At 36.6% G+C, this 12,348-nt stretch overlaps 1 protein-coding gene across 1 annotated transcript in view; it reads right to left on the reverse strand.

The window, feature by feature from the left end:
* Positions 1–518: 518 nt before the first annotated feature.
* TXNRD2 (thioredoxin reductase 2) overlaps positions 519–12,348 on the reverse strand; it is a gene marked incomplete at its 5' end in the record, with an annotated part of 32,709 nt that continues 20,879 nt past the window's right edge. Inside the window, 6 exons of the mRNA XM_010289978.1 lie at positions 519–642; positions 2,920–3,017; positions 4,858–4,929; positions 6,235–6,327; positions 6,562–6,657; positions 12,035–12,171. Coding sequence (XP_010288280.1) covers positions 519–642; positions 2,920–3,017; positions 4,858–4,929; positions 6,235–6,327; positions 6,562–6,657; positions 12,035–12,171 — 620 coding nt within the window. The remainder of the gene's footprint in view (positions 643–2,919; positions 3,018–4,857; positions 4,930–6,234; positions 6,328–6,561; positions 6,658–12,034; positions 12,172–12,348) is intronic.

The following is a 12,348-nucleotide window of genomic DNA, read 5'->3' on the forward strand; positions in this document are numbered from 1 at the left end:
GTGAGTACAGATTCTCAGTGTTCCCAGATTACCATCAGTAATGAGCTATCCAAGTACTTAGGAGAAAGTATCATCACCAAAATTCTAAGGGAGGCCCTGTCTGATTCCTAGCATAAGTATGAACATTACATGAGACACTTCTCTTGGCAGTCAGTCATGCCAACAGAGAAGCTCAAATGACAACTGTTTAATTTGTAGATGACCTCAGATGTCACTGCCTTCAGTTATATTTACATATATAAAACTCTGATCATTCCCTAGCTCCCAGCAAGAGAACAGTTATAGGCACTTTGAAAGAGAGATTTGCTACAGCAGGACTGCATTGATTTTAGAACTGTGACGGTGTGAGGACAATTTCCTTGTCTGGCTGTGAAAAAAAGGTCTCTTTTGAGAGAAAGGGAGAACAAGAAAGATTCCTGGAACTCAAACCATTAAAGCCGTTTCAACTTTAAGTGCCCCTTTTCTTTACGAATATATTTTGTGCTTTTTTTCCTTCTTTCCAGGGATGGTATTTAACCTCAGCAGCCTGTGACTGTTGCATCCAAGCCAGAACGCTTTGTAATGTGCAACTTGGTAATTTCTTCAGCACAGGTAGGGTGAATGCCAATTGTCTTCATTAGTTCAGGATATGTAGCACCACATCTATAAAAAAAAAAAAAAAAAAAAAAAAAAAAAAAAAGAAGAGAGAGACCCACAAAGTCAAACACTATTCATCTGAAGCAGCTAGAATGTCCTAAAATATCAAAGTAATTCTGCTCTTGTCCATTTTATCACATAGAGGAGTTGCATTTATTCTTCAAACAATGCTGTCTATTATTTCTCGGGCACTTAACACAACAACATTTAAATACGCAGCTTCACAACACTGTTATGTAGGAAGAATTGTCATAAGAGTTGAGACAGAGAGAATTAAGCAATTTACCCCAAGTCACAACTGAGCCTATGGCAAAAACATATGCCAAAACTGCAGCCTTCAGCTTTTCTTGTACGTACATGTGTGTTTCACTAACCTGACTCCAGATGGAAAAACGCGCACACACACACACACAGAGGAAGAAAATCTTAATTAGGACTGCTGGCAAGAATTTGCTGAAGAAAGTAATATTAGAATAGTCTTCCATGATCTTAGAGAAAGTCTGGTGCTTACACGAAAATTATCAATGTTATAAGCAGGAGGAAAAAGTCTCTCATTTGCAAAAACAAAACAAAACACTAAAAAAACCCCCTTGAGCTAAAATCTCACTTGCTTAATTGCTTTACTTGTCCAATAACATTCTTAGACTTGATGACTTTCCTTTGAGCTGCTATTCCTGGCAGGTCATGCTATAAGAATAGCTGAAATGTCCCTAAATTTAAGAATTGTTTCAAGCTCTCTATGGCATAATGTTCTGTCCCTCTACAAAATACAGGGAAGAGAGCCATAAATGTCTTATGCCGTCCCCACATACATCCAAACCTACAGGCAAATAATCATTGCTGAGCACAGATGTTACTGGAGTGCTAAGTGGGAAGGGAAGATGGAAAATCATCCTTTGGAGAGACTGAAGAGAGACCTAATATTCGACAAAGGACAACAGCAGCTCTTACAACAGCGGGTGTTCCACACTGAAAACTCTGGATTTGTGGAATACAATAGAAACCAATACAAGAATCTGACCTGCTGAAAACCTCTTACTGTGGCTAAAATTTTAATTTCCCTCAGGCAGGGCAGAAAAGCGCTCCAGTTTCATGTGCTTCCTTTTCACTGGTTATTTTGGATAAAACTTCAAAACAATGACATCCTAAAAAATGTAGTACTAGAATCTATACCACTGGCAATTAATGGACTACAAACACATGTTGAAAATGTGTACTGAGGGTACACTGCAATCAGTGATTTCCAAGATATTCCTCACATGATACTTGCGGTCTTGCCTTCTTAATCCTTTCTGCTTTTCATTTATGCTAGTCAGTCACAACTGTAAGACTAAAGCTGCAATAAAATGGTGATGATATTTAGGAAAATGAACTAACACCACAATTGGGGGTGATTTCTTGTGTCCCAGCCTACTTTCTTCAAAGAGGAGTTACAAACCTATAATTTAGTAATGTAAATATATGAATCAACATTTCTGAAGATGTGAATCAGCAATAAGAAGGGAAATGAAAGAACAAATAAGAAATAATTGTAGCACACAAGAAGCACAGCAAGAATTCTCCATTTAACCAGACAGGACCCAGAATCATTCCTTCCTCCTTCAAAGGGAGCTCTATATTAATATTTGAGCAAAATCTTAAACCAGATCAGATCACAAAGGTTCACCTACTTGGCTAAGTTTGTTATTGCAATTATCAGATAGCTCCAGACAAAAATACTTCCCCTTTCCCATCATCTTACAGAGGTTTCTTTCTTACTGTATCATATTACGGTTAGATTATACCTCAGAAATATAAAAAATCATGCAAGTCCTTTTTGAGAAGCAGTGGCTGTGCACATTTAAAGATGAGATTAGGAAAGGAAATGCTTGACAGGTATAAAGAAAGGTTTTTATGAAAAGCACAAATATCCTTTTAAAGAAATTGCAAAACTATATGGTGATTTCCTATCCTGTGCATAGGAAGCAAGAGAAGCTACACTCTGAGAAAACTAACATTAGTAAGTTAATGCTCAATTTCTTTTTTTTTGCTTTAACTATATCAAGCCGACAATATATTTCCCTCAGTTGTTCCATAACTATATCCAGTATTACGGTAAGTAAATCCAGTACATCTTAATGAAGAACTGCAGTATTTTTAGTGAAAATATGTGCAATACTACATAAAAGTAACAAAAAGCATGGATCCTTTATAGTGTTGCCAAAACTAGGCAGCTATCTTTTATAATCTTACAATAACTTAAAAAGAAGGCTTTAGAAGCTAGAGACATTCTTTTGTACTTACTTGATTCCAAGAGCAAATCCTTGAATAACTTCGCCTGCATTTGGTCCAATGAAATGAAGGCCAAGTATTCGTTGCTCGCTCTCTCGTAAGCACACCATCTGAAAACAATACATTACATAGAGATCTTTCTTAGAACATTTAAAGATAAGGCATGAAGTTGAGTTAAAGGAAACTGAAGCGCCCCAAAATCCTGGTTCAGCCGTTTATTCCCAGTGTGCCAATAACCTACACACGTGCTTAAGTTTTACTGACTTCAGTAGGACTTATGCCTGTCCTTAAGCAGTTTCCTGAATCGAAGCTTTATTAGTGTATTTCTTTCAGACTTCAGGGTGCCACTGACAATGATAATTTGTGGTAAATTGAATCCTTTGTTGTTTGTCATTTGTATGAAATCCTCAAAATACCTTCTGTAGTCTAGTAACCAGACTAGTGTTATTTTGACACTGAATGGCCACCTTCACAATTCTCCAAGCCTGTGCAGTTATTCTCAGCAGCTAATCAGCTGTGTTTGCAAAGATGACCACTACCAATTATAGGATATTTTGTGCCTTTGTGATTTAGTCAGTAAACATTTACAGCGGCATGTTTGGTGAGATACATTTACCACATCAGCCACATAACCTAAAAAGGAGTCAAGCCTTGGAAGCAGCCAAAGATGAAAGTAAGTTAACAAGTATCTGGGAGGGCCTGAGTAACTACAAACTTAACCTTTATTAGAGAACTTAATGAAAACTTTTTAGTTCCTTTAAGGACACTATCTTTATAATTATGAAAAGAAAGTCAGTCTCTCCCTGTGTCCTCCCATCAAGCATTAAATCATCACTAATATAATAGGTTCTGCTATTCAGTAAAGGCTTGGATTCTTTCATTAGGAACCCCAGGAACAGCAGCAACCCTGACGTGGTACTTTAAATGTTGAGGAGTTTCAAAGAACAAACCCCTTTGCAATACAGTTTGAAACTCTGAAGTTTAATGCTGCTTCTTTAGTATGGACTATATTAAATATAATCCAACAACTATTATGCTATTACTACTTCGCCTTCAAATATTTACTTTCATTGACATAATTTAAAGGGAATAGCTAAAAAGAAGTAGCATCACCTTAGTTGCCCTGATAGTTGGGACAGTTAAGGCAAGCTACTAAGGCACTTACACAAATCAGATGTGACAAAATGATCAGATGTGTCAAACTGGCTGCAACTATTGACAATGGATATTCCTTACATACACAACAATAAGAACATAATAATTTTTGATGGACCTACAAAAGTTACTACATTTATTCAAAAAAGGTTGTTCCCTGATACCAAGGAGAAAAGAAAGAAGAAGAAAACTATGATATATTCTACGAACACTACACTTCACCTTATCGAAGATTCTTACTATGGGCAAGTGCATCAAAAACCTTTTCAACATTGAAGCAACTGGATTGCTCTAGAAGACCCATTTCAAGTCCAACACTGGTCTAAACCAGGAGCTTTTGGTTTTCATGAGTAAGACTGAACAGTTACTGTAGTTTTGTAAACCTTATGCTTAATTTTTTTGAAGGTAGCATACTTTTCTCAAGGGATGGCAACTCACATATTACACGTAGCTAGTTAAGAACTTTGCTGGGGGAAGCAGAGATTAATCTCTGTAGAATCTGGAGTATTTTCTAGGACCTTCAGAGCAGTTCAAAGACGGTATCAATCAGCAGAATGTCAGCTCTGAAAAATACTAATATCTGTAAAGCAATTTCAAGATGCAATAGGATATGTAATGAATATTAAACATTTGAAGTTATACAACTTCAATTAGTTGAAGTTAGACAACAGGCTGTCACCAAGAAAATATCTCATCCAACTTGAGAAGTTTTTTTGCCAAACAGTCCTCCTTAAAGCTGGATGTACCATATCTCTTGTTTTAAGTTAAAAGCAAGTTAAAAGCTCAAACACTCACTTTCATATAGCATTGAGTTGCATCTCTTTCAGCCACTGTAAACTCTAAAGGTTTATAATACGCATGGTATACCTGGTAGGGAAAACAATAACATTTTGTGTTAGAGAGTACTATTATGTAAAAAAATGCTATTTAGTATTATCATGATGACTACTACTACTACATATTTATAATGTCGTAGAAAACATGCTCATTATTTTGAAGATAAACATGGAAAGCACAGTAAGAGTTTAACATAAACCTTTCTTAGAGAACCATTAGATTAAAACCAAAACTGAAAAAAAAATCACAAATAATCATGTTACTCAAACCAATGCCACAAATTAAAAATGTTAGTTTTGTTCCTTTAAGCTTCTCCCAAAATTTTAATACCTTGTTTACTGAAAATAATGAAATCCAAGCAGCTTTCCATATCTATAATAAGGTATACCACAAGGCAACCCAAACTGTAATTTTTCCATTCTGAATAGTAAATGCTTATTTTTTCATTAATGATTTTGCCTGGGGCTCCAAACTAAATCCCTCAGCTGAATTTGCTCTCCAATAATACATAACATCAGCATCCTATGACACACACACATCAATTGTCTGCCTTAATCAGATGAGAACTATTGTTTTACAGTAATTTATATCATTCTAGATCGCACTAGCATCCAGAAACCCAGATAAGAGTTCTGGGACATATTTTTGAAGTATAAACTATAATCATAGAAGACAAAACTAATAACTGACTGGACATGAAGTACTGCATTTTGTATTTCCATAGCTTACTGAGTCATATGCTGACAGTCTCTTTGATGAGGGAATACAGGTAACACAACATATCTTTTCAAGGGTGACTTGTTTGAATTTTGTCTTACTATATAGTGACTGTTAATTTCTTCATCATGAGTATCTTAATCTCATTCCTTGTCTCAGAAGGGTAGGTGTGAATATATGCCGTAACAGATTTCTTCCTCAATATGCAATGTCCAGGCATATTGTATCAAGATATTTTAGCCTCAAAGACACTTAGCAGCTTGTGTCAATATTTCTGGGGACATCCCAAAAATTTAGACTAAAGAACCTGACCAGCAATTCTTACAATTAAAAGGAATGTAATCGTTATTTAATGATGGTACACAATATAACTTACTAAAATGGCAGCTAGTTTAAAGCTGTCACACCCTATCAATAATTTTAATCCCCTAGGTATCAATTTCCATTGTGACGTGCTGCAATACTTTTAAAGTCCTGAGCTTTTCTGAAGACACCAACTCCCTAACTGCGAACATAGTATTTTGAGGACCAAAATTTTTGCCTGATACAACAGCGAAGCTTCTGTCTTTTCATAGTGCAAGTCTGACACGAACTATAAAATTAAGATTGTTTTCATACCTCAATATTATCTGATCCATAACATTGCACAGCCGCTTCTTCTGACAGTCCAACACAACCATATTCCAAGGGAGTAAAAACCGTAGTAGGTACCTGCTTGTGAGGAAACAGAAAGTGTTACTGTTGAACCATATGGAGCAGCTGCATGTCAGGTACAGGGGAGACTTTTACATGACTGAGAAGTGTAGCTCTGTCACACATATCTGCTTTGGCTACTGTCAAAGCTGGATTCCAGATGACAAAATGCAATCCCTTTAAAAATTCTTAAGGAAAAAAAAAAAGCATAATATTTGGGGTTTATTATTGAAAAAAGAAATAACAACTCACATTGTCATAGTCCATCAATTCTGAAGATTGGCCAAAAAGACGCTGAGCCAGCAATTTTCCTGCAGCTATTGCAGTGGGTGTCAATTCAGGACGGCCCTAAGAAGAGAGCACAAAGCTTTGTTTTAACTAAGAGAGAAACAGCATCCAAGGATTTCTCCTGGGACAAAAGTCAGAGGAAGGCCAAATCTTTGGAATTCCAGACTAGTAGCCAGGGCTCCAAGTAGAGAAGGCAGTAATAATTTCTGTCCAAACATGCTTTTAAGTCTCTGAGTTTAGTATCTGTCTTAATGGGGGGGAACAAATGCCATGGATGTGTCAAAACCTTTTATCTTACCATGTCGCCTCTTGAAAATCAGAGGACATCCACATGCTAACCATTCACTTTCCCCTTTCTTTCCATAGCAAGTCTTCAAGAATTTTTTCAAATGGTCTTTTTAAAGCAGGAAACGCCTAGTATAAAGCAACAGTGTTTTTATAACATCAGACCTTTTAAAAAAAAGTTGTCACATTTTTACAGAACACAGGCACAAAAGCTAGCTATTCGTAGGCTATTACTGACTTCCTATGTTGGTCCTGAATTGGAGAAGTGGAACACTATTTTGCTAGCACTGCAACCTATAGGTTGAGTTGGTCCTATTCTCAGGCTCTGGTATTACAGAGGGGCATGAAAAGCATTGCTGTTGGCAAATGCTAACTTCCTGCAAGTGAAGGAATGGCATGATAACAGGATATAACCAGGACATGCTCTGGTTCAAGCCATGAATCCTGGCTACTTTTTACATCCAAACAGGACTACACAGTGTGCCAGAATCCCAGTTTTGAGTGCTGGCACAATACCACTGGAGCATCAGAATTCCAGTGCTAGTTTTAAGGAAGCTAGAAATTTTTGCAAATTGAAGTAAGGTATTTTCTAAGGAATTCATTGAAGTCTGAGGAAAAATAGTCCATGTAAGTTAGTAAGATCTAACAAACTTCAAAAATCTGGTAAAAAACATTATCGAAGAGTTCATCCAAGACATGTCATCAAGATGCTTGTCTGAGATGAGGAAAGAGGTCACAAATCTAGAAGGAATGATGTCGAGACAAGAAAGGCGTAACTGAAAAACACCTTTGTGCGACAACATAGGCTGCTTTATAAAATGTGTGAAGTTTTGATTCATACAGGTCCTATTTAGATACAACCTTGCCACACTCCTGCAAAGCTCCATCTGGAGGTAGTCATCCAATAAGCCCTCAAAAACAGTCTTCAGCAGACAATAAAACAAGGATGACCCACCACACACATTCAAGTTTTTCAAACTTTTTTTTCATTATCCTAAAGTTTTTTAGCATTTACTGTAATCCATTCCTCTTTCCCAGCTCCTCTTTTCTGTATGTTGCTAGATAGATTCTGTACACGGTATTAGCTACCATTTACTTCAGTACACGTAACATATCAATTAACTGCATATTAATATGCTGTTATCTGTATTAATAACCACCTAAGTTAAAACATCCATGCAAAAAAACCAAACTGAAACAACATTATGTCTAACCTGATAACAGAAGCTACAATTCTAATTGTTAATGAAGACCAACCTATTTTTACCCACAGCTCATGACAAATCACAAAACTGCAAGCCTATCCCTTTTCCCCCCCTTAGATCCATCAAGTCATGGTTTTTCAAATGCAGCACTTTGACTTTCAAGTCTGTAAATGTCATTTACTAGATGAAATTTGCCACTTGTTTTTTCTTACACACATTTGCCTGAAACATGGGTGCCAATCATTTCTGTAGCAGGAAATACAGATGTTGTTTTGGCATTCCAGAAATGAATAGAAGATTGGAACGAGAGATAAAATTGTGAAAGCACTGCCATGCATTCCATAAAACCCAACTAATTACTAAAACATCCATGCAGATAAAGCCCAATTTCTCATAAACAATGACTTAAAGACCTTCCTTGGTAAATATTTGAAATGAACATTCACTTTGCAGTCATGTGTAGAACTACTCTGCTGATTATTATGGATAAGAATTGTTCATAAGAATCCTCCAATGTATTATACATTTAAAAGAGATGGCTCCTAAGAGAGTTTAAAAAGCTTTGAAGTAATGTGTATTTGTTCTAACACAACTCTTTTTGGTCTTATTTCTATTCAAAGCAATCATACTGTACATTCCACTTTCTCTACACATCTTTGTTATAACACCCTTTGAAATATGACAGATGTATAGTGGCATGACCATATGATAAACCTCCTTCTGAAAGAACTTCTTTATAGTGTGTGCCATGCAAGAATACTACTGGAGGAAGAATTTTAACAGAGAGTTTATATCAGCCAGGGGGCTGGGGGGAATCAAACTAAAACTCCAGCTTGTTCTTCCTCGTCCTAATTACAGAAGATGAAATTGCCTAAATGCAATTTCACCTGTCAGTTGAAAATAATATTTAGCCAAAGTTTGAAAAACTTTTTTTGAGGGTAGACAAACTGACTGATCTCTGGAAGGTTTTTTTTTTTTCCCCCTTTTCTCCAAATGAACAACTTGGATAACATTAGGATTCCATTTGCTATACAAGGGTGCAACAAGACACCCATGCACACATAGTTTCCCATTTGTGCAAGCTGGGTATGACTCCCAAATGCAAACAGTCATTCTGAGCATATCAGGAAACTCGCCTTTCCCCCTCTCTCAGTCCCCTTCCATCCAGGGCACTGAATTAAAACAAAAAAGGTACTTCTTGCTATTTGGTAGCAATTTAGTGTCTATTCAGTGTGGTGGGGTAAAGGAGGGAGGAGGAGGGCTTGAGAACTACTTGCAAAGGTATGAGCAACAGCACTTTATGGTAGTAAAGAAGCTCTGACAGGGATAGAACTGAGCAGAGAGAAATCCTCAGCAGGAACACTGGAGAAAAAAAAAAAAAATCTTATTCTTATAAACAATATTAGGGATCACTAATGCTCATTCACAGGAAACAAGATTCCCTTTCCTGTGCTCTTTTGGTAGTTCTCACCCAGAAAGTATCATACACCAAGTTCTACAGCTTTGTGATTCTTAGCAGGATGCACTTGTTTCTTCTGTGTGTATTCTTTGAGACTTGCACCAACACAGAACTTTCTTTCACTGCTGATTCCCATGCCAATGAAATTTATTATCTAAATTAATTCTTTAAAAGAAAGACAAAATTAATTTAAGTATTCAAATAAAATAAACTTTATTGCTTAGCAAGTAGAATTACATGGCTCACATTGTACTGGAGTCAGATAAGATAATGGCAATAATTCCTTCTATCTTTAAACTCTGTAAATGTGTAAGTACTATACTGTGATTTCTTTAAATCCCTATATTGAGCCCATATGCAGATAAAAGCTTAAGAGAATATTTCTACATAGCACTGATTTAACTCTTCAGTTTTTTCCCAGTTGTACACTGGACACAGTATAAAACTGTGTTGCTGTTTTTAACGCTTACATTTAGAAGCCCTATGGAACAACTCAAGTTCAAAAATCTGCACTAATAAGGACAAAAGCAGGAAAAGGAAATCCAAGTTTTAACAACAAAATGAAAATGACAAATAAATGAAGACCTGATTTTTTAGATCCAGAGTAGGAAAGAGGAGAGCATCCTGCCTCTAACTTTATATTTCTTACTTAACTAAATACTCAAAGGGCAGAATACAAAAAAGCACCCAAAAGGAAATGACTTGCCCAAAATAACACTGCAGATTGGCAGCAAAATGAGCAACAGAATCTAAGGCCCTGCCAGCATTGCCTCTAACAACTGCTTCTTGGATGAAATTAAAATGAAAAGTTTGGAAAGCAGGAGGCCCAACCAAGGCATATATCAGAACAAGCAGGTGTAGGAGGTCATTGTGAGCAGAAAGAGGACTTCAGGAAATATCCCAGAGCAAGAAGTGACAAATGCAGAGGGAACTTGTATGTGAAATGAGAAAAAAAAGAGAGGGATTGTACATAATCCCAAAGCTCTGAGTGACTGGACAGGACAGAGAAGCTGTGGAGAATAAGAAAAAAAAAGGAGAAATAGCTGAGCAGGAAAGAGTTTTAACACAGTTTTAAAGGAAATGGCAAGTCATTTGTGTGAAGATGGAGACAGACAGGAAGAAACACATGTCTACACAGAGGGGAAGAGGTCAGGAATGGTCAACAGATTTATGAGATTTAAGTGTCTCTGGCAGAGTCCAGTCAGAAATCTGCAGGGCTATTCCCAAGACATCATGTAACCTGTTACCTCTCTTCAAAAACTCAGAGCACCTGTAGGGTTTATAAATTTGAGAGACCTTTAAAAGATTTTAAACATTGCAGAATGAGAAATCTTTTAAAGGTCTCTCAAATTATACTATATATGGTGTTTCGATATTTCTACAGTATTTACATTTACCAGACTTTTAAAACAGATATCTTCACTATATCAAAAGCAGTCTTGATAGGAAGGCATGTGCTCAATTCCATTAAGTTAACAACAGGTGAGAGAATTCTGTATCTTGCAGTGCCCAGCCTCTCTTTTCTACATATTGACCAAATTTTTCAAGAACAGCCCGCAGCTGATGAAAACAACCTCCTGTAACTGTATAGTTCAGAATCCAGACAAACATTATTTTTTATGAAGACAACATATTTGAAGATGCCCAACTTACAGTAGATACTTTGAGTTCTTCTGTAAACTGAAAATCGAGGGATTGAAAGTATTTGAGAGCACTTTGATCAGGACAAGACATTCTGGTCATAGATAACTGTAGATTATCAATAGCACTAGATTAAGGCCACAGAATTCTGTTTTTGCATCTATAATAAATAAATTATTTTGGTTAAGTTATAATGTCCTCTCCTTAAACAAACAAACACACACACACACACAAAAAACACACACCCTGTGCCCCACACCTCATGTTTACTTGGTATAATCATTCACAAATCAGGAACAGAAGTCAAATGCATTTAGTATTTGCAGCAATTACTTTTTCCTATTCTAGAGGAAGATACTTTGTCAGAACCATTTTGTGTCAGGGAGCAGAAATGCTGTCTTGTGACTAGTCTCAATTAAACTCCAAAATACTAAAAAAGGAATTACAGAACTTGTCACAGTCATTCCCAGTAAGTGTATTCAACTCCAGAAGGTAAGAACTGCTTTCACTCAGCATTCACAGGCAGTACGAAGTCATACATCTGAAGTGATAAAAACATTATTGGAAAGATAATTGAAGTGATAAAGACATTATTATTAGCCTCTGACCAATGATACGTTCCTTGATAAACATCAGTAATAATCTCTAATGCTGAGATACTTCACAAGAACCATGTGAAGGAAATTACTGACCCAGGTGGCTGGCATAAACATTACAGCTCTGCAAAATGAAAAAGAGCAAAACACTAAGATATATGCTAGAGTATGACGACATCTGGGGACTAGTTATTAGTCAGGAACAAAGTCGGCTTCCTGTTATTGTAAAATAGTTTATGTAGACTCAGTACCTCTGTTATGTCTCCAACTGCATAAATGTGAGGAACAGAAGTAGCTTCACTGGCATCAACAATGATCTTTCCAGTTTCAGAATTAGTTTTCACTCCAACTGCCTCCAAATTGAGAGTTTCAGTGTCAGGGGCTCGGCCTTAAGGAAAAAAAAAGATTAACGTAAAAACTATTGGAAAACTTCAGCAGTGTTAATCTAAAAGGCTAGCATCCTCTGCTGTAGGTTTCCAAGAACTTTGTGCTATTTGATATAGTCCAAGTAGAAACATGACAAAACTTACCTCGTACTGAGAAAAGCTGTAAGGGTGGAAAGAGT

The sequence above is a fragment of the Phaethon lepturus genome, unplaced genomic scaffold, assembly GCF_000687285.1.
Source record: "Phaethon lepturus isolate BGI_N335 unplaced genomic scaffold, ASM68728v1 scaffold18076, whole genome shotgun sequence".
NCBI lineage: Eukaryota > Metazoa > Chordata > Aves > Phaethontiformes > Phaethontidae > Phaethon > Phaethon lepturus.